Here is a 24,492-nt window from a genome sequence, read left to right as displayed (position 1 = left end):
TTTACGAATTAATATTTCGTAAAAACGAATTAAATGCCGGGGGAAAAGTGTCGAGAATGTCACCTTAGGGGCTCCGTACATATGAGAGCCATAAATGATGTCTTTTAATTACTGTTCAATGAGGAAAATATTTTGATCTCGCCTGCACGACTTCATGAAGGAAGTCAGAAAATAAATAAATACTATATCAGTCTATCTAAAATCAATTTACTCCTACCCCTTGGGTATTTAAATAAACTTGGTTGAATTCCGAATGCTTGATATCAAATATCTAAGCTTTATGGCTTACACTTTCTGAGAACAAGAGCTGTCCGTAAGACAGCGCGCTCGACTTTTTTATTGCTTGCCAATAAAAAAAGTTTTTGCAGTAATAGGCGAGATAAAATGTGAAATATGCATATACTACTGATTTTAATTTCAAGTACAAAAAGAGAAAAATAACTAGTTGTTTGATACCCTTGAATATTACAGCAATGTTTATATGACATAATTTATGGTAAAGTGAACAAGTGGTTAGGAATGAATTTTTTTAGATTTTTTAAGTTTTTTAGTGCTTGCCTATAATACAAAACATTGACAGTTAAGGGCCATAATTCAAATAAAATCTTTGACAGAATTACCTTCTCCTGGACATGTTTGGGAATCATGATTGTAAACAAGTATTCCAACTTTCAAATTAATATCTCAAACAGTTCAGTCAAAAAGTGGACTGGTACTAAAAACTTAACCAAGATTCTAAGTCGATAAAAGGCCTTAATTTTTAAAACAAATCCTTGACAGAGTTACCTTCTCTTGCGTACAGATGGGGGTAATGATGTGAAATAGCATTAAAAGTTTCAAAGCAATATCTCAAAGGGTTAAGGCAATAAGTGGATTTTACCCATATTCAATGTATTTTCTAAGTCAAAAAGGGGCATAATTCTGTCAAAAACCTTGACAGAGTTATGTCCTCTTGTCTGTTGATGAAGGTCGTGATGGTAAACAAGTATGGTCAGTTTCAAAGCAATACCTCCAATGGTTTTGAAATAAAGTGAGGTGGTACAAAAAACTTAACCAAGCTCAATACACTTTCTAAGTCAAAAAAGGGCCATAATTCTGTCAAAAACCTTGACAGAGTTATGTACTCTTGTCTGTAGATGGAGGTTATGATGGTGAACAAGTATGGTAAGTTTCAAAGCCATACTTGTAATACTTCTGAAATAAAGTGGGGTGGTACGAAAAACTTAACCAAGGTGTGACGCCAACGCCGACGCCGACGCCGGGGCGAGTAGGATAGCTCCCCTTTTCATAGAAAAGTCGAGCTAAAAATGGACTCTTACATTTTTTCTTTTAAAAATTGTAAAAGGTAAAATATGTTTATAATACAAGCTGTATTAAGGCCCATACAGTTCACTCAGAAAAAATCTGGATAAGAATCAAATGTGCTGATTTTATTTTCATTTCTTTATAAAACTGAAGTTCACCACATAAGGCTAAAAATTAAATCAAAATTATCATATCAATTTTAAGATTAAATTCAATTGTGAATTGCCCGTATCTTGTGAAATAATAATAAATTTATTCTAAATCTCATGAACGTGCTTTTTCACGTAAATCTATGAGAATAAACAATGTGGAATATTTTTCATCTTTGTTTTTAATTTTAATCCTGATCCTTAAATCTAAGTGAACACGTGGCCTGGAGATCAGTCAAAGATATATTGGCACTGAATCTGTTTTTGCTTGAAATAAAATTAAAATAAAACTATTACCATGCAAATTGAGGCAAAATATGGCAGTTAAGGCCTCTTTCAGTGGCCATAACTCTAAAAGACATATTATGATGAGGTCAATTAAAATATAGCAACAAAATCTACTTGTTATACAAGTTCTCGGTAAGTTTGTTTTAATGAAAAAATAAAATGGAACTGCTATGTTGCAAACAAGGCAAACTTGAGAGCAAACATAAAGTGACTTTTGAAATCTTTTGTTTCAAGTACAGTTTACATTACAATGCGTGATGAAGATGAAGAATTATGCTCTTTGGTCTGTAGAATACAAGAACTCATCCTGTTCAACAGGCTTTTTCACCCATTGGCCATAACCAGACTTCTTAAAATGTTCCACGAGTTTATTTCGCATCTCCTGATATTGAACGTTCATTGCTTTGAGCTCTCCATAAGATATATTTGGAATTTTAGCCAAGTCAGTAACAGTTGATATTCTGCCTTGTAATGCATAGAAACGTTTCAACATTTCTCGTTTACAAAGCCTGGATTCTGTTCCTTGTTCCAACTTTCCGGTAGTCATGTTGATCACCTCAAGGCCCTCATCTCCATCACACCAGTTGACAGCAAAGTTTGGGGCTTTGCCAAGTTGCCTTTGCTCAGGATTGTTGATTCCACTGAGGTTGGGTTTATTGATGCAGTAAGGCTTAGTAATACCTTCCATGTTTGCCAGACGTCCGTACACAGCTCGTGCTAGATGTTCGTTGTGGTATAAAGAGCCCAGAATGATGCTCTCTATATACACAGGCTGAATGTAGTGGCCCAGCAAGGCACCTGAAAAAATAACACTAAAATATATCAAAAGGTAATTTAATAAGAAGTTAAAAATATTTTATGATTTTTTTTTAAACTTTGCACGAAAACAGAATTATTTTTGTTAAGAAGTTATGAATATTTTATGATTATTTTCTAAAACTTTGCAAGTGCAAACAAGTATTACATAAGTTATTTTTATTATGTTAAGATGGTGTCATTTTTACAAACATTCATCTATTAACCATTATTCTGCTATTAAGAAATAAGATTTCCCCTCAAACTACATGTATATTGCAATTTTCTCAAAATACTTAGCAACAGGTTCATACATTCTTCGATTACTTTGATGTCAAAGACAAGTCAGTATTGTCTACAGATTTATTGTGTAAGAAATATAAGTCATGTGTAATGTTTGCCTCAAACCACTTAATATTTTCTTTACTTTTGAAATATGCCTTGTTGTAAAAACAAATTAAGACACAAAGTAAGAGTGACATAAATCTAATAAATTATTCGAAGTAGAAATTAAAGACTATCTATCAAGGTATTTGGCAGATACCAGTATATAAGCTTGGACACTACTCTGGCAGTCACATACTTAATTGACCGAGACAAAATAAATCTACCAGAGATCTAATATTGTCAACTTATTATTACAAACATAAGAATCTTGAAACAAATGTTACACTGTTTACCAGATAATAACAAATTCAACTATTTGAACAGAAAGTATATTCTATTATGGAAAGCAAAGTCTTCTATCAGCAATGTAATTTAACAAGAGACCCAAATGGGCCTAATTGCTCACTTTAGTTATTGGAAAAAGAGGAAAAGAGCACCCTGATGACCCTAATTCAACAAATGTGACTTTTTAGAACTTGATGAATCTTTTTAAACAATTTTTCAAATTATGAGATCAAAATGTGAAAAGGAAAAAAAAGCTATGAAACAGGGGCACATTTTTAACTTATGGACTTGGTACATAACCAATAAACAAGTTTAAAGTTAATACCTTTGTCATTATTTTGAGAGTAGACAATATTTTATGTCAAACCAAAACTTTCTTAAGAACACAGATGTCTTCACATTCTCCCATCATGTCAGTGTACCGACAGACTTTCTGACCAACCCCATGTTAGTATGTATGCTTATAATAATAAATTCTAGGATTACACACCCTTTTAAAATTGTGTCCCATTTTGATAACAAACAATCATACCAAGTTTAAAGCAAATATTTTGAAAGTTTCTGAGGACATGGACCTTTACAATAAACTAGAGGATGCTTTTGTAAAAAAGCGCATGTCTCCCCCACTGCTGAGAATAACTGTGAATGGAAACAGGAATGGAAATGGAGATAAGATAATGTAAATACCCGGTAGTCACTTCAATGAAGGCTGTCTATGGATGGTTTCTATTGTTAAGGTTGTATGAGAAGATGCTTCCTAAACTGTTTGTTTTTAACCAGGTATTCAATTTTGAAAATCCTGGTTATTCAATCAGCGTATGGCAGGCGGGCGTCAAACGAAATTGCACTTGATGGTCATATCATATATAGTTTCACAAATGAAATTAAATGAAATTGTGTCTGCTCCATAATTCTTCAAACCTTTAAAGGATTTTGATGATACTTGAAACAAACGTTCATATTGTCAGATTTTTTTACACTATTGAAAGACAACTCAAATTACAATGTATGTAAAATCATGATAACTGTAGTGTGTTGGGATGACTCCACTCGTTTTCACAATGAAGCCTCTCTGGTAGATACTTGAAACAAAAATTCACCACATCCAGAGAACGTGTAGAGTACATGTTTCGTATGGCTGGTTCCAAGGTCAAGGTCTACTTGACACTTGAATGTCATATCATATATAGTTTCACAAATGAAATTAAAGGAAATTGTGTCTGCTCCATAATTCTTCAAACCTTTAAAGGATTTTGATGATACTTGAAACAAACGTTCATATTGTCAGATTTTTTTACACTATTGAAAGACAACTCAAATTACAATGTATGTAAAATCATGATAACTGTAGTGTGTTGGGATGACTCCACTCGTTTTCACAATGAAGCCTCTCTGGTAGATATGGTCAATAAGTGTGTTGTGTGCTGTAGTAGCCTTGTTTATTATTTGTTTAAAGCGATGTCGTAACATAGTGTGGGTCAATGGATGTTCTAAATATTGAATGAGGTCAATGTTGAAGTCTCCTAGAACTATGCAGTTTTCTGTTGGTGAATTTTCCAAGACAAGGGTAAGCTTTTGAAGGAACAAGTTAATCGGCAATGACGGAGGTTTATATACAGAGTAGACAGACAGTTGTTTAGCTAAAAGTTTTACAGCAACACACTCGATTCCACATGCATCCGTGGGTATTCGTTCATAAGCAAAGTCTTGATGAATGAAGAGGGCTACACCACCTTTAACAGTTGACTGATTAGTGTCCAATGTATTCAGATGATTATTATTATAATCTCGACACTGTAATTCTACATTATAGGTCTGGAGGGGATTTCTGAATGTAGAATTCTGGTTCATCCAGGTTTCTTGCAGGGCAATGATATCCATATGTTGAAGGAACAGATTGGAGGTAAATTCTTGAAGATGTGGTAGTAAGCCTTCGCAGTTGTGACTTGCAATATACATATGGTTGGTATGATCAAAACCTTGATCTGGTTCAAGAGAATTCCATCCTGGTAATGTGTTAGCCTCTGGCATATGAGACAATTTGTTTTGTATTGATGGGTCACAATATATTGCGTCAAGGTTGAAGTGGTCCTCTAAAAGGTGCAGACCAGAAGAAGATGTGACACGACTGAGAGCTACATAAAACATTCCAGGTTGAAAAGCTCCTTCCAGAGTGTGACCTTGACCTTTGACCTACTGACCCCAAAAACAATAGGGATCATCAGCTCTATAAGACCAATCATCCTATGAAGTTTGAGGGCTGTAGGTCAAATTGAACTCTAGTTATCATCCGGAAACGAGAAATTGACCAACGGTCACTGTGACCTTGACCTTTGAACTACTGACCCCAAAAACAATAGGGATCATCTGCTCAATAAGACCATTCATCCTATGAAGTTTGAGAGCTGTAGGTCAAAAGGAACTCTAGTTATCGTCCGGAAACGAAGAATGGACGGACGGACTGACGGACGGACGGACTGACGGACGGACAGGGCAAAAACAATATGTCTCCCCCAGTTTGAGGGTTGTAGGTCAAAAGGAACTCTAGTTATCATCCGGAAATGAGAAATTGACCAACGGTCACTGTGACCTTGACCTTTGACCTACTGACCCCAAAAACAATAGGGATCATCTGCTCTATAAGACCAATCATCCTATGAAGTTTGAGGGCTGTAGGTCAAAAGGAACTCTAGTTATCATCCGGAAACGAGAAATTGACCAACGGTCACTGTGACCTTGACCTTTGAACTACTGACCCCAAAAACAATAGGGATCATCTGCTCAATAAGACCAATCATCCTATGAAGTTTGAGGTCTGTAGGTCTAAAGGAACTCTAGTTATCATCCGGAAACGAGAAATTGACCAACGGTCAGTGTGACCTTGACCTTTGACCTACTGACCCCAAAAACAATAGGGATCATCAGCTCTATAAGACCAATCATCCTATGAAGTTTGAGGGCTGTAGGTCAAAAGGAACTCTAGTTATCATCCGGAAACGAGAAATTGACCAACGGTCACTGTGACCTTGACCTTTGAACTACTGACCCCAAAAACAATAGGGATCATCTGCTCAATAAGACCATTCATCCTATGAAGTTTGAGAGCTGTAGGTCAAAAGGAACTCTAGTTATCGTCCGGAAACGAAGAATGGACGGACGGACTGACGGACGGACGGACTGACGGACGGACAGGGCAAAAACAATATGTCTCCCCCCGAGGTGGGGGAGACATAATTAAACCAATGCCAGTGGAAGGGTCATGACAATAGTCAAAAAAAATATTCTACGAAAAGTTAAACAAACAAAAGTATGTTAACAATTAAAATATTGTTACTTATCCACATTCCAAATGTTATCAACATTACTTAATTACATTTTAAGTTATTTCAGGATCACTGTCCAGACAGTCTAATGGAAAGAAGGCAAAGTTGAAGCACCCAGTGGTGTAATCACTGACTAGTTATTGTGGTCTTCATACAAGAGGACCAACACATGGCAAAGCAATATATCTCCATTTCTTTGAAGAAGAACATAATTAACATACATGGTAAACTCCACTTACTATGATATCATATACAAAGATATTCTATTTACAGTGATACAAATAAGTTGACAAATAAGTTAATCCCTGCCAGTTACCTATATAATGCAGTGAATATACTAAAGATAATATTTGTTTGTTTGTTTGTTTAATTTTACGCCTTTTTCCAACAGTATTTCAGTCATATAGGCGGGTAGTTTCCTAACCATCGTTCCTGGAGAGTTACACCAGTACTAGACTACCTTCCTCCGCGCTAAACTACCAAAGCATCTCCCGGGGATCGAACCCACGCCAGAGAGGTACCTGAAGTAGAAGTCATCGACTCTAACCCCTCGACCACGGAAGCGGTCTAAAGATAATAGATTTAGCAACATTTGGGTTTAAGCTATGCAGAAAGTGATATAGTGACTTGATGCTCTGTAGCAGAGTTTACTATTATTTATAAAATTCCCTTTCTAAAACTCACCTTGAATGCCAAGAAGGTTCCAACGAGCAATTTTATCACTGCAGGACATAGTTAACAGCCTTTCTCCTTGTATGACTCCATCCCAGGTCTGCACACCAACTGCCATTCTGACAGGAATCGTCCCCTCTCCAGACTCTATCTTTGTTCGAAGCTGACCTCTGGCCTTTCTATTAGGATGTTTATCTCCCCCTTCATTCTCACTTCCTTGCTGAATCTCATGTGGAGAAAATATTCTGGAATCACCACATGGTGCAGTACTGATGTACAAGTGGAATTTTACATCATCTTTAAGCTTACAACCTTTCTCACACATCTCAAACACAGAGTCTTCTATCTGATAAGGGTCATTGGAAGCCATTTTTTCCAGTTGAGAATACAGAAATCTTATAGTTGATCTGCGTGCTAAAATTTCAGCATGAAAGTCATTTACACTTAACCCGCTAGTGCTGAGGTACTCGCCATTTATACATTTTGTTCCCGCTGATACACATAGCACCTTTGACTGTGACAGGTCCTCACCACGTGTCATCACCATACCAGCAAGCACTTTTCTCCGTGCATACTGACTCTTCAAGTCATCAGTAAGTTCAGCAAACTTGCCCTGTACTAACTTGGCAACATGGTCTGCTAATGCTGAAGGTGGTTCTCCACTCTCTGTGTTGTTAACAGGCATAGCTCCTGTAACATAAATAAAACATTACAAGTCAAACCATCGAACAGTACAAAATTTCTAATCATACGATACAATTAAATAAATAGCAAGAATAACTCCATTGGTCCTAGAGAAATTAACATTACAAAAATAGTGAAGGATAATAACTTTGCCTGTACATTACCAGGCCAATAACTACAACAATAAAATTTTACCTCAAGCACCAGTTGCATTAGGATAAGATAAAATTTTCTACAAAGTAAAACTTGGTAATTGAGTCATCTTTATAAATAAAGTAGAAAGGGCCACCCATGATATAACCAAAAACTAAAAAAAAATGTTGTCAAAATTCTATTTTTAACTTTTGCATTACTCTATAATGTTTATTGACTTCAAATATAAATTGAGTCCTGAAAAATTAAAACAAGAGCACCGCTAGGTAGAGCAATATATGCCCGAAAGTGTTTTTTTTTTAGTAAGGATGAAGCATTTGTAAGACATGGGAATTAGCTGTTCATCCTATAAAATTTTACAGATGTAGGTTGATTAATACTTAAGTTATAAATAATGACCTTAACCTTTGACCTTGTGACCCCAAAATCAATAGGGGTCTTCTGCCTAATATGGACAATCATCCTATGAATTTGAACATTGTGGGTCAAATGGAACTTTAGTTATGCTCCGGAAACTGTTTTCAGTATCAAGGTAATAGTGACCTTGACCTTTGACCTTTTGACCCCAAAATCAATAGGGGTCTTCTACCCAATATGGACAATCATCCTATGAAATTTGAACATTGTGGGCCAAATGGAACTTAAGTTATGCTCCGGAAACCAAATTGCTAACGGACGGAAACTGTTTTCAGTTTTAAGGTAACAGTGACCTTGACCTTTGACCTTTTGACCCCAAAATTAATAGGGGTCTTCTACCTAATATGGACAATCATCCTATGAAGTTTGAACATTGTGGGCCAAATGGAACTTAAGTTATGCTCCGGAAACCAAATTGCTAACGGACAGAAAATTGCTAACGGACGGAAACTGTTTTCAGTTTTAAGGTAATAGTGACCTTGACCTTTTGACCCCAAAATCAATAAGGTTCTTCTAACCAATATGGACAATCATCCTATGAAGTTTGAGCATTGTGGGCCAAATAGAATAAAAGTTATGCTCCGGAAACCAAATTGCTAACGGACAGACGGACGGACAGACGGACGAACATTTGATTATTATGAGCTTCATTCTGTAGTTAAATAAAGAACAAAAACTCATAAAATTCAAATTAAGAGCTATTTTTTTGTTTTTATGAGCTTATTTTGCTTATGGACGTTGGTCCAGGTGGTGTTTATGAGCTGATTTGCCTCATTAACATCAAAAGTTGGTACGTCCGCCAGGGGGTATAACATTATATGCTCTTTCGGGCATATAAAAAGGAAAAAAATTCTAAGAAGACTGAAGGCATGCATGATATTTTCATTTGCTTTTTTTTCATAAATAATACATAATAAATAAAGTTTGACAGAAATATCTCCATGGTTTGTCGAGAAATATTAGACTTTATGCTGTAAGCCTGAGTGGGTATTGCGGACAGACTGTTTAATGTTCCATTATATATGTTCCATTACATGTAGATGATATTTTATAGTGAGGATAACATGTGGTATTCCCATTCCTAATTCACTTTAGTTAGTTCTATCTTCTACTTTCCCAGATCAGCAATTAGTTCCAGATCTGTACATTTAACAGGCCAATATCCCAGTTAAGGATAAAATAATTCAAACATCAACTGAGCAAAACTGGACAAGTAATCCCTAAGGTATGTCACTTCTAAACAGATATTATTTCTGCATTAATAGAGAACACTTAGAAATTACCAAGCAACAGGAATCTCTTTTAACCCTTTGTCCTGCTGAAACCCGAATTGACGGACTTGTACAACTTTTGTCATGACTTTTTGTTAAGTATCCGATTGATATTAAGTGTTGTTACTATTTTTTTTTTTTTTGGTTGGGTTTTTCATTGTGCCAACACTACAGGTCATATTGAGACTTTCCAGATTTATTGGTGGAAGAAGACATCATATGGTGGTACTCAAGTGTCCTTTCGTGCCTGAAAATGCACAGAGGGGCACCTGAGGTCTTCCTCCAAGAATAAAACTGGAATGTCACTATATGACGTATACAGTGTTGGTGCGAAAGAAAAAAACAACTCTAAATAGAACAGTTCTATTTTGGTAAATTTATTTATAACCTTTATAAGCTTTAACCGTCTCTACATCCCTGTAGTTTTATTTCATTTCCTTCTCATACAATTAAAACTGTGTATTTATAGCCAAAACATATTCTTTGTTCAATAAAATAAGGATTAAGAGGAAGTTATCTGGAGTCTATAAATAAATAATTTCTGTAAACTATAGACCATGTATAAGATGTCTTGCCCTCAACTCCTAGAAACCAATTATGTACCTTGCTAAATCTATAAATGCGTTTTATTCACACCTGATGTCTTATAAAATTAATACTGTATAGTAGGAATTTCATGCGGAGCTTTAATTTTCACTAAATCTGCTGTTACGAATGACAATGCAGAAATAAAGAATACAAAATAATATGAGATTGTGTTTGTAAGATTATCTGTGGTAAACAGTTGTCAATGGGAAATAATTAATAGTGTTGCTTTCAGGAAAAGAAAATCAATAGGTGAATAATACACATTTTTACAAACCTCTATTCATATGATTTAAAATTTACACATAGAACAAGTGAAAGAAGCAAGTCTCAAAATACCAGTCATATTGTAATGAGTAGTTTATGCACATAATTATTATATTTACTTTTTTTATTAACATAGTTTTAGTAGATTATTGTAAAATTTTCTACCGTCAGTACAATAAAGTTGAGGTTGCAAGTAGAGAGATGATTTCAAATATCAATGAACAAAAGCACCATTGTAATAGAATAAAAGCACATCTAATGCTGTTATAGAGATTCTAGATTTAACATGTTTATGAACTGTCTATTATAAATTTGAGGGACATCAATTACGTATTTTGGGAAAATTTAGATAACAATTGAAAGTTGGCCTAGCTCTATACTCTATAGACAAAGGCTAATCACTTTAGGTTTCAGCAGGATAATCTTTAATCATTATGTATGTCTGCTAATTTCACAGTTACTTCCTTTATATTACAGTAATTTACTTTGCCTTAAAGTGATGTCTCTTGTCACAAGTATGCTATTTGCTTCCGAGTTCATTAATGATTGTCAGAGAAAAATAGTTTTTCCATCAGTGCCATTATCTCAGTAATAAAATAAAGACATCATCTATAATATTGTCACCCTTGCACAATCATGATATATCAACTTTGACTTTGTCAAAAACAGTAACCATACCTTTCAATGTATGTAAATGAAATGGTTTTGTATTTGTAAGTAAGTTTACAAATTAAGTAATATAAACTAGCCTATGGCATTTACTATAAGTTGTCAAATTATGCAGAAATTTGTCTTACTCCATTAGCAACAGGGTTAAATTTGGATATAGAAATAAATTTTGCCGTGTTTTGCATGAAACATTCCAAGATGTGCCTGGACTATATAACTATTACTATAAATAAATATTTTTAAGTTTGATTTTTGAAGTGTTATTTTACTCATCTCAAGTTATGCTGCTTTTAAAGTAACTGTGGGAAATGAATAAAACAGTTATTTAACTTGATAGTTTTATGGCTTTTGTCTTGGTAAGCAAGTGTGTAGTGTTAAGCAATTGGTATAAGTAAAACATCCTCAAAATGTTAAAAGTTTAGATAGACTACAAATCTGACAGTTGAATTATTATATGTCTTTCTTCAGAGACATAAAAAACACCAATGTTTGTCTCCGCTAAAATAGCCTTCTATACAGTATTAATATGCAGACTTATTACATATACAGCAGTAGTAAAATATACAGACAAAAGATAAAACACGTTTTGCAAATCAGTTCCTTTGAGAAACATTTCTACATTAGCATCACGCCACTCAGTAATTTATTCTTACTTAATGTAAATAATAAAAAGAAAAAACTTACCAGGTCCCCATGAGAATGTAAGATTGTAGATTTTAGCTAGAGCAGCTTGGGCCGCTCTTGCCTTCGCCAGCTTTTTGTTTTTGGCTGTTCCAGTAAATGTTTCCCCATCAACAGTCACGGCCATTGTGAATGTTTTAGAATGTTTATCACCAGTTTCTGACATACACTCATACTTGAGGTTTGGTTTGAGTTCATTGAGGATCATTATAGGGTTCTTGCCCTCATGATGTTGTAGAGCTTTAGATTTTTTCCCAGCATTCACACCAAGACCATTACCATTCTGGGACTGTGATTGAGCAATTGATTTATCTATACCATCTGCACCTTCAAAATTCTGAATAAACACTTCAGGATTATCAGAAGTAAAGTCAACATTCATCTGAGGCTGACGTCCAAGGGCTGCGTGAGCATCAGAAGCATTTGGAAACTGTACAAATGATTTGAGTGCCTGCTCCGCAGCAGATAACTTGGCTGCTTTCTTAGAATTTCCTTGTCCAGTGAAAACTTGATTATTTACTTCAACTGACATGGTAAATACTGGAGCATGAGTTGGGCCGGTCTGTGAAACCACAGTATACTGAATACCTGAAATAGGATTTATAATAATTTTACTTTTTTATTTTGCTGTTTTATATCCTTAACAATTTTAGTCAGTTTATACAGACAATAAAATGTTTAATTACTTTAGTCATCATACTGGTCAACAATATTTAAAACAAGAGCTGTCGGTAGGACAGCACGCTCGACTATTCTAAGTGCTTGATTATAGTAAAAGAGTCTTGATAATGTTAAATTTTTTAAGTTCACAAAAGGGCTAATTTTTTTTTATTAATTCATGTTATAGGCCTTAGGGAGAGTCTAATTATACAGTATTGGCTTGACAATTTGGAAGGTAATGTCACAAGGGTGTTTTATTGAGTATAATAATACTAATTACCTATGAATACATAAATTTGACAGAAAATGTACAAAGTCTTGTTATTAAGATGTTTTATCAAGTAAATCACTGCTTTATTATTATGAATGCATAAAATTGTCCCAAAAAAGGCACAAACCCTTCAGTAGTTACTGAGTTAACAGCTTAGAAGCAAAACTTTACCATGAACAGCTTACAAGCAAAACATTACCATGAATTTCTAAGTTGAAGAAGGGGAGAAAAATCAGCCTAAATGCAAGATAGAATTAAGGATATTTGTCAGTGACCTACAATTATGACCCTAAATGCATATGTGAAGTTTTAAATAAATATCTTTAATAGTTATTGAGATATGTAAAACTTGCATGTAAACATTAACCTAGAGACTAAGTAGAAAAGGGGATATGAATCAGCCTTAATGCAAGATAGAGTTATGGAACTTGGTCAGTGGCATACAATTATGACCCTCCAATTATGACCCTAAGTGCATGTGTAAAGTTTCAAGTAAATATCTTTGAAGACCTTTAACCAAAATTTCTAAGTTTCAAAGGGGCAAATAATTCTGCAAATATTGCAGGCAGAGTTATGCAATTTTGCAAACGGATGTACATTGTTACTATAAAAAGTATTTTAAATTTCAATTGAATATCTCAAGCAATGATTGAGATATTCGACTTTACAAAAAAACTTTAATCAAAATTTTTAAGTTGAAAAGGGGCATAATTCTGTCAATATTGTAGGCAGAGTTATCCAACTTGTCAATCTGATGTACCTTGTTACTATAAATAAGTATTGTAAGTTTCAATTGAATATCTCAAGCAATAATTGAGATATTTGACTTTACAAAAAACTTTTACCAAAATTTCTAAGTTAAAAAGGGGCATAATTCTGTCAATATTGTAGGCAGAGTTATCCAAATTGTCAACCTGATGAACCTTGTTACTATAAATAAGTATTGTAAGTTTCAATTGAATATCTCAAGTAATAATTGAGATATTTGACTTTACAAAAAACTTTAACCAACGCAGACGCCGACGCGGGCGCTGACGCCGACGCCGGGGCGACTACAATAGCTCTCATATTCTTCGAATAGTCGAGCTAAAAACATTATATTCTCAAAAGCTAGGTTAAATTTTTATGCTGACATACCACAATTATATAAGAATATGGCATACATAAATCACCATCTTCAAATGAATATTACCATAAATGGAACCTTACACTTTTTTGTATCTTAAATTTTGACCACTATCCATTGCCTTTTTTTTTACAGAAAGAATCATATTTTGCTAATTTTTAAATCGACATATGCATAGGTTAACCTCTCTATGTGAGAAACACTTATAAAGAATATGTTAAGAACATTTGCAGTACTTTTCATTATTTGTTTCCAAATAAAACAAGATGAATAATCCCTATACTAACTGGCAGGAATTATGCCTATATTATTCTCATCTCTTTTTTTCTAACTGACTCTGAAATACTCAGGCGCCTACACTTCCCCATTCACATGACACTGTTCCCATTTTACATAAATCAGCAAAATGTGTTTGGAATACTTGAGGAAATTTTTTTTTTTACAATTTTAGGACTTGTTCAGTGCTTAATATTTTTAGTAAAATATTGGTCCTTATCTGTGATTTTTTTCAGTCATCGAAGAAAAATATCTTTTTAAATGGCATAATCATATGTTAATAACACAGTTGACAAGTTATAGGCCTGACTTTTAAGTGATTTTTACCCAGTATTATCACCTTTATATATTCTATGTTCAGTTACAATAACCTGTGAGTCTCCTTCAATAATCTGTTAACCATCCTTCAGTAAACTTAACTTATGAGATATCTGATAAGGAAGTCTAGAATTTCAAACACCTTCCACAAGCTTTTACAGAGTAAATTTTTAGACTCTGCCCCATCATTCGGCCTGTAATTGAATTTAACCTAAGAACTCTCCCAGGAATAAACAACTAAAATTGAAAATTTTCCTTTAAGGATAATAATCAAATTAAGACACAATTTCAAGATATTTAGACAATATTTGCTTAGAGTTAGTTGACTGACAGAACCTTGCTGTACTTCCATATTTTAATATTTTCAAGATGTATGTTCATTCCACACTTTAAATTATGAAGGAAATTCTACGGTCATATTATCTTGATACAATGTTGTTGTACATTAATGAATTAACTTTACATCCTTAACATCTCCTTCTTTGGCGCAAGGATGGAGAAAAGACTTAGCATATATCTTCTTAAACTCATTATCATAGTTAAGTTGGCTTTAATCATATATATCAAACGAATTTTCCTTAAATATTTTGTACAATATTTCTAGTTCTAACCTTAAAATCAATTGGTGTCACTTACTGCCAATGGGAAATGGCCATACCAAGCTTTACAAACTTTTTCTCAATAAGACAAGGATTTTACACAAAGTGTAACTGTGACATTGATCTAATGACCTCAAAATCGTCAGCGGTTATCTACTAGCGATGGGTAATGTCTCTACTCAGTCTTATGCCTTGTTAAGTTACTGATTGGACATAGGAACTGATGTACAAACAAACATGTAAAGACCATCCAACATAGTATGCTCCCCACTTTTTAAACGGGGATATAAAATTAAAAGTATCAAATCTTAACCTGGTTTCAATTCATACAGATGCATCAATGCATTCTTTGGCTGAGCTTGAGCTTTGAGTCGTTTAGCATTCTTGCCCTGGGGCCCAGGAAAGGGCCGTTTTTTCCCCTGCATATCGGCGTCCCCTTCACCTTTGTCTGTCACTTCTGATTCATCTGGAAAAAAACCCAAATTAAACACAGCTTGAAAATAACAGTAAAACAATAGAATATTATACAATCTAGTAACATATTTTAAAACAATACAAATGCAATAATGTAAACTTTACTTTTCAAAATAAGTACAGAAACAGGCAGCCAACAGGTAAGTCCCACTCTACATCATGAATAGCAACATAGAGTAAGTTTATCTACAGTTATGTCGCTTACATGGAAAATTCAAATATGCCTTAAATCCTAGTCAATAATTCTTTCAACCTCAAATACCCAACAGGTTGTCAAACAAAGTAAACCAAATAATGACTAAAATCATGAACATTCTTCGAAACCAAGTCCCAAACATCTGCTAATGAAAACACTTGTAACCATCAAGTTATCACAGATAAAACAGATTGTGTAGTAACCTCACAAAATTACCTTCATAATAAATAAAACTGGCAAAAAAATTACATTCTGACAGTTACCTAAATACTGGTAATGTTGTTTCATACCAAACCATCATTCTGTGCGTCACTGAATTATGAAACAACTGCTGTTGGAATTCAGTTGAACATCTGGTTTTCTTATAACCTCTAGAACATGCTTTTACATTAGATATGCTGTCTTGTAATTTGGTATTAACATGGATGAAAAAAAAGTTAAGTCAACAAAAAATACAAAATGCAATTAGCTGTTACCTATAACCACATCTCATCTGAGACCAATTTGTAATTGAGTTTTGTAAACTTAACTAAGCTGAAAAAGACTATCCAGGGGTGTCAAGGGAAATGTCAATTTTGTCATTATACCAAAATGTAATGTTGAAAAAAATATATACATGTAAAGCCTTGAGGGACTTCAGGTAAAAGTTCAAGCAAAGTACCACGCATAAAATATCGGATGACATTTAATTAATAGAGGGTTGATGCATCTTTTTAAATGCATAAGTATCTGCATGAGTACAAGAATGTATTTAAAGCTCAAGTCCATAACTGTCGCATCCTGCATTTCAAGTGTAACTGTAATGTCATTTGCAAGTAATGTTTTGATTATGCAATAACCAGGGCCATTATTGCAGTTAGCTTTTGTTACATGGTGCCCTGAGTCAGGCATATAAAAAAACAACAATGTACATGGTGCATGCTTATATCCTATTAATGCAGTTTTTTTTTCCTCCTGCATGCCCAGTTTATATGAAAGAATAAAGTTTCTACAACTAAAGATAAAAATATCTATTTAAGCCTTGGTGACCTTATCTCAAATGATAAGTTAATGATGAAATGTGTCCTTTCAAATGAAAAAAATTCTTTTGTATATTTTTTTCAATGAATACAAAAAGTTTAGCTGAGAAAAGGACATTTTCTATTTGTTTCAGTTATGAAAATTACTGGCTGACCTCGTTTTGTTTAAATGATGCTCTAAATCAAAATATTTATCAAGAGAAAATTAAGTATTCAAATTACAGATATTAAGAGTTTTAATGGTAAGATGTCTAATAAAATAACATAATAAAAATCAGTAATGTGTTCAGTATTAATTAATAATCTCTAAAAAAACTATCTAGGTCTGTTCAATAGTTAAATGATATTTAATTATTTACATGAAATACTGCAATTTATATATGGAAAGAATTGAAGGGAGAAATAATATTTTAATTAAGTATGTACAATCTAAGGATGTTTAATAAAAACAGCTACAAATTTCTTGTCCTTTGATTAACTTAACCCCCAATGATAATACAGGGACAAGTTGTAACCCCCACTCACTGAAAATACAAACTAGTTTACTAAAACAGTTAATAATAAGTTCTAACTTGTAGGCAATAACATATATATATCTTACATTTTGTCAATGTTTTGAAAGGATAAGGCATTAAATAGGTAGTTTATCAACACAAACATCTTTTTTAAATGTATTGTTTTTGTATAATTATGTCTATTAATGGACTTTGGACTAAAGAGCCATTGTTTAAAAAAATATTTATTTTATAAAGGTCTACTAGGCCATCATATTGTAAACAATGGCCTCCTATGTGGTTTTTTGACACAGAACATTTTCTTAAAACTTTTAATTTTGGCCCTTTAAAGGACAATAACTTTGGAGTCCATTAATGATTTTATCCATTACTTCTATTACTGGTCAATGTTTTATTTAACTTGGTTGAAACAACTACAGACTGACCTTGCATGCACGATTTAATCTGGGCAACTTATAATTCAGTCAAAAGCCAGTGATGGTCACCAACCAGTAACAAATGATCACCATGAATATATACCAGTAAAGTATGTGTATGAATTAATGTTTGTCACATTTAAGATCTGAAATTTCCAGTCTGAAAATGTTTATAACAATTAGTCAATATTTCACTAACTCAATGAGAACGATCAGCTGACAACATCAACATCTGCTATATTTCACAAAGTAATGGAACATCCACTCTGTTTTTTTTTCTTTTCAGCAACAATAAATATACAGATATCATTTACCTTGTGGTAGAAATAAATCCTGGTTAATACATAGTGACACAAGAAACTGATAACATTTTACAATCAATAATTTGACCAGTACAGCTGCTACCTGATCACATATGGTAGAATATAAAATACTGGCACTAGTAATTTGTTTGACAGTTGTCATGGTATTAAAGTCTTCCTTACATTCTGTCACACACAGGTAGCATTTTAATATGATTTCCACTGAATAACAAAACTACCATATTGTAAAACATGTCACATCAATTTCTATCCATGCCATTTTTTTGTAGCAAATGCAAGCCAATGAAGAGAATAAAAATTCAAATTATGATTCTGAAGTTCAAGTGAACACATTCAGTAGGTTTGAGAACTGTTGCTTAACAGGAATTTTCTAAGTTCACAAGGGCCAAATTATTCAAACAAAATCTATTTTAGAGTGATGGGCCCTGAATAGTGACTTCCATTATCAAGATCTCAAATACATGAGTGAAACATCAAACAAATATCTTTTATGATTAATGAGATAAGATGTTGTACAAGAAATCTCAGGCATTTCTTTAACAGAATTATTGTTTAGTCAATGTAAGGGTGAGAAGGATTGGCCCACATTTAGTTGAGCTAAAAATTGATGGTGAATAAGGTGCTAATAAAAATTTACATGCAATGACAGAAATATAGATTTTATCCATAATAGTAAAAGAAGGGTGCTAATGTGTTTGTAAGTGCTAAAACAGAATGTTTCCAGTGGCTCATAGCACATTATGCTTTGTAATAATGAGAATATAAGTAAATAAATATTAGATGGTGTATAGCTACTTTCTCAAACAAAAAAAAAGTTATAAAAAATAAATGAAAATATATCTGTTTTATTAAAGATGTTTTAGTATCTTACTTACAAAATAAAAAATAATCCAGTCATGGTTTCAGATATACATGTACCATACATAAAACTAATGGCATTTATTAATTCTATTTCTAAGACAATGACAGTTTTACAATCTGATATTGCATTCTTTGTAATGGGTCAAGCCTCAAACTTCTTTATATTTACTAAAACTGTCAAACAACCCTACATTCTTTGAAATTCAAGACCTCCTTTTTTAATCAAATTTACAAATTTTCTCCATTATTTCTTTATAATATTTTATTGACCTTATCAATTATGCATACATAATGGTGCTTATATGAATATTCGATCCAACTTCATCAGTGCCCATCTCTTATACAAGAGTTGAGATATAATGTTTTCAATACTTATACAAGCCCAGGCAGTGAATGACAATCAGATCTGTAGCATGAGAGAAATCATTAGTTAAAGTTCAGCAGTTGCTATGTATCATTCCATGCCTTTTTTTCTTTCTTTTCTTTCCCTTTATTTTTTTTTTCTTTTAAGAATATATTTCAACCAAACAGACTAGTCATGTTTTAAACATACATGATAAAAAGTTACCAAACTTTATCGCCAGACTAAACATTACATGAGCTTTATAAAAACTAGGCATATAGGTTTATGTTTTATTAATCTGTTTATCGGACATCCATAGTCAATGGGTTAAGGTTGTTAACTTCAAACCACTTGCCCCTCACTGCTGTGGGTTCCAATCCTGACAGGGACATTGGTGGATTTGTTTTCATGTAAGCTTACGGAACATTGGTGGTTTTACTCTGATGTTCGTCTGTACCTGAAATAATGCATGGAAGGGCACCTGAGGTCTTCTTCCACCAACAAAAGATGAAAAATCGCCATATGACCTATACTGTGTTGGTGCAGTGCAATCTAAAACTAAACCAACAAGGCAGTCAGGAGGACAGCTAAATCCCCTTCTGCAGCAGACATAAATGTGTACTTCTTGACATTTAACAGACCAAGACCTTGATGTTGTGCCATGTATAAGCATATAGTCTCATGATAGCAATTATTTGTGCCAAGTTATTTAAAATCTTCCATAAAGTCAAGAAGTTAAGGAGAAAATTTAATCTTGACCCTGGGGGAAGCAACCTGGATGTTGGGTCCTGCACATCATGTCATAATGGTGATAATTTCTGCCAAATTATTTTAAAAAATTTCAGTGGTTAAAAAGTTATAGAGCAGACAAAAAATGTAGACTTTTTAACACTTGACCTTTAAGTGTGCCCTTGATCTTAGGGGGTAGCAACCCAATTATTGCACTTTGCACATCGTCTCATAATGGTGATCACTTGTGCCAAGTTATTTCAAAATATTTTCAGCGGTTTAAAAGTTATGGAGCGGACACAAATTGTAGAATTTTAATACTTGACCTTTCAGTATGACCTTGACCTTGGGGGTAGCAACCCAATTATTGCGCTCTGCACATCGTCTCATAATAGTGATCATTTGTGCAAAGTTAAATCAAAAAAATTTTCAGCAGTTTAAAAGTTGTGGAGCGTTCACAAAAGTGTTACGGAGGGACTGACTGATGGACTGACAGACGAAAGACATTCCTATAATCCCCTATGTGGAAGGGGATTAGCGATTACAAATGAATGTTTGGAAACATAGCAAGAACCAAAACAACATAAACTGGACAGTGGAGCCCTATAAAAGTGAAATGATTGTCCATATTATCACTACATGCAAAGCAGTTATCAGCAAAAGAAATATTACTGCAGTATATGTTGGGTTGATGGAAGTATTATAGCTGACTTGTGCATTTATATGATACCTGGGGATAGCCTAATACAACATTTTTGGCAGGAAGAAACATTAATCATTGATATGTATTTCTCCTAATTCCCTCTTGTTTAATCTATCTGTTTAATATTTCCCACATGCACATAATGGTCTTATTCTGGGCATTAAACTGCCAATATCCCAGTTCAGGAAAAAAAACAACACCACTCCAAAAATAAGTCAACACACCAGTGTTATGTACTTAATAAGCACTGATAATATTTCTGCATTATTAGAAAACTCTTGAATATTATTGAACAAGGATTAAACCAGGGTCATCAAAGCAGAGTATCTTTTTTTAAGAGATATCTCTATTTAAGTTATTGTATATCCCAGCTTATAAGAGGTATCCACTTAAAATACACACTCCATAGTTAAGACAAGTAACTGTAGGGGGTTTTGAATTTACCCTTTTATAAAACAATACCACATTTTCCAATTATTACAAGGGAAATTGCATTGTAATCAATGAAGCAAAATTAACAGAGGTAATTAATGTCCAAATCATAAATTTTGCCCACAACATCACCTTGTAAAGTTATTTTTTCTCTCAGTTTTAAAGTTAATATAATTGTTAGATTAATGTAACAGTGCTGCTGGCTGATTGATTACAAAAAGATTCCTGGTATTTCGTAATAGAGTTTCTCCAGAATTAAGAATATTTTGGAATTTCAAAGTCAATCCATGATGGGGGTACAAACAAACTTTTAGTGTTACACTGAACGATGGTATTAACTATATTGAAATAAGTGCAACACATGGGACAGTAATGCACTATGAAGTTATAAAATTGAAAGTTTCTTTCCCCACATATTTAGGAAACTCATAATTGCTGAATTCCAGATCACATACATTGTACAAATGTGTGACAATACATCAGTCAAGTGAAATTATATATTTTGGTAGTATTTACCAACAAAATAAATGTATGTATAGCCATCATCATAGTTAGACCAGGTCATTTTTCATCCCATGGGCATAATCTGAATATTTTAAGACCTTAGTGAACATGTTCTTTCTGAAAAGAACATACTATATTTAAATCCTTTTTTAACTGACCTCAGTGTGACCTCTTTTTTCCTACTGTGAAGTTTGATCAAAATCTATTACATAATTTTAGAGGAGATATTGTTTCAAAGACATTTTGCTTCAAACTGATCATCAGTCAAATACAATACAATGTATATTGTTAAAGCACTTTGTGTTTGTGTTGGCTTCAACACTGGAGACCTAGAAGTTTATCCAAGCATCAGTCTTCAAGTTCATGTTCATGTTACCACATATAGAATAATAATTAGAGAGAAAATAATTGACTACTGTGGAGACAGACTGATATATCTACACTGGTGATGAAAAATGTCTTCATACCTTCTCTTTCATCATACTCCAAGATAAATATCTGAGTTATCTCTCTTGTTAAGGGACTGCCAATCAATCAATCAATCAATCAATCATAAAACTAAAGCAAAAACTAAACATCATCATCACATGTATATACAAATAAAAAAGCTGCAGAAATTAACAGATATCGTTCAGAATATATCTTATATTCCATGTTGGCAGGATAATCAATTTTCCCAATTTTATTTCGCTTCTATCATCGGTTCACATCTCTCCCTCTCTCTACAAAAATGTACTAATCATTTTACTTACTGCAGTAATTATACTTCCTATATGTTGTATAATTTCTCACACAAATTGCTCATCAAAATAGTTTTACACTGTTATCTTACAGTTTATTATGCTGTCTGTTTTTGTCAAACTTTACTGTAAAATCACTACAGTTTTAGAGCCAAGCACTTCTATAAAGATAATCCTGTGGTATATCCACATTATTATAACCAAACTAGCTAAATTATTCTTAATAGAAGTTTATATGTATAGTTTATTCACTTTACTTTAAACTTTGTAAAAAAAAAGTTACCACTTTTTCCAATAAAAGAAACACACAACAAAACAACAATGAAACAGCTACTTTGATTATGCTATTTTGACTTTACAAAATCAAATGGTTTGACAGTATTTATTGTTTTCCTAAACATGATAATCATACAAAAACATTAGCATGCTCCACTGTTCCAAAACAATACGATATTGATTATCAAAATAATTCTATTTTAAGAAGTTATTATCTTTGACTGATATGCCTGACTACAGTTATTTTTATCTGCACACACAAGCTGTAACACGAGTAATTCAATCTGGTTTAGAATAAATAAAACAACAAAACTTTTCATGATGATAACAAAGACATTTTTGTTCCAATCTTTTAAGCTCAGATGGTATTTCTCATTCTGTTTGCATAGATTAAGATTGTTATTTAGCATTTTTTCCTGTTTTTATTTATGAACAACTACTGTGTTTTGTCACAAAACTAAACAAAAATCTTAAACTCAGGCCATTTTGTTTTACACAAGAAAGAAAAGTTGAGTTTTCCTGTAATAACAAGTTTATGAAAGTAAGGGATTCCCAGGGGCCAAATTTACCAAAGGGAATATTTTTTAGAGAACTAATATTTAAGCTCTGTGTATAATAATAATAATCTCTTTTGGTTAAATCTGTCAGAATTTGATATAATTACAGAGAAATGATTCTTAGTGACTGTCTACCATTGTTGTTCAAAGAATTTTAATTTGTTAAAAAACAAAAACCAACAACCATTATTGGGCAAGTTTGTCTCTTCCGAAAAACTTTACAAACCATGTACATGAGTATTCAAAATCTTCATTTAAATTTCAGTCCAATTTCTAAGTAATAATGGGGCACAATAACTTTGTCAAAAATACAATGAAGTCTTGAAAACCTATCAGGATAAAGATCCAGTATGCATGATTGTATATCCTACATCTTCATATAAATAAACAAACAAATATTTACCTCTTAAATTTACATATCTACACACTTCAATCCACTTATTTATAGTCCATAAACACTTTTTTTATAGTCCATTATAATTGACTCCTTGCAACTTAAAAGAGTAATTTCACTGAATTCCTGAGGCAAATTTTAACATCCTATTCTGTTTGCCATTTTGAAACTATAACTACCAAGAATAATAATCTATTTTGTTTATTTATTAAAAGTGCCACTGTGAACTTGTACTCCATTAATTAAAGATAAAAGTAAGACTGCCAACATTAAGTATTTCAGCAGGCTAAACAAATAGTTTATATTTGTTCAGGTCTTTAACCATATCACAACTATCACAGACTGCTACTCTACAGTAGATAATGTCTAATAGAAAGCCACTATATTACACATAACTACAGCCTCGTCGTCATCGACAGTATATGGCTAGTCAGTATTGGGAATAATTTCTCAAACTAATTTTCAAAATGTCTTTTTTGATTTCAATAACAGTAGTGGTATATTAAGCTATTCAAAATTTCCTTCTCTAGTGAAATCTCCATCTTTTGTATTCTGATTATAATGATAGGGTTATGATGAAACAACTCAATTTTGAACCAAGTTAAAGAAAGTATTATAATGTTAGAATAAGAGGCTTTATAGGACAATTTAATAATGGAATGTTTCCTTATTTACAGCAATAGAAATATATTATTGCTATAGGATACTGAAAAATAACATGACATTAAATAGAAGTCCAAAAATCTCAAATAGTAGTTTGTCCTCAGAATGCTTACATGACAAAAAATATTATGGGGCTAATTTGGCTAAATAGGTCTGAGGCTGACTT

At 33.1% G+C, this 24,492-nt stretch overlaps 1 protein-coding gene across 2 annotated transcripts in view; it reads right to left on the bottom strand.

Annotated features, from left to right (window-relative positions):
- Positions 1-306: 306 nt before the first annotated feature.
- LOC132715598 (double-stranded RNA-specific editase 1-like) overlaps positions 307-24,492 on the bottom strand; it is a 64,495-nt gene continuing 40,309 nt past the window's right edge. For both annotated transcript variants that reach the window (XM_060698615.1, XM_060698614.1), the window contains 4 exons: positions 15,495-15,647; positions 11,935-12,519; positions 7,217-7,894; positions 307-2,540 (listed from right to left, as the gene is read on the bottom strand). In XM_060698615.1, the coding sequence (XP_060554598.1) occupies positions 2,014-2,540; positions 7,217-7,894; positions 11,935-12,519; positions 15,495-15,647 (1,943 nt within the window). In that variant the 3' untranslated portion in view covers positions 307-2,013. The remainder of the gene's footprint in view (positions 2,541-7,216; positions 7,895-11,934; positions 12,520-15,494; positions 15,648-24,492) is intronic.

The sequence above is a fragment of the Ruditapes philippinarum genome, unplaced genomic scaffold (genome assembly GCF_026571515.1).
Source record: "Ruditapes philippinarum isolate M1 unplaced genomic scaffold, ASM2657151v2 ctg1115_1_1_1_1, whole genome shotgun sequence".
Taxonomy (NCBI): domain Eukaryota; kingdom Metazoa; phylum Mollusca; class Bivalvia; order Venerida; family Veneridae; genus Ruditapes; species Ruditapes philippinarum.
This window is presented reverse-complemented; position numbering and strand designations above follow the sequence as displayed.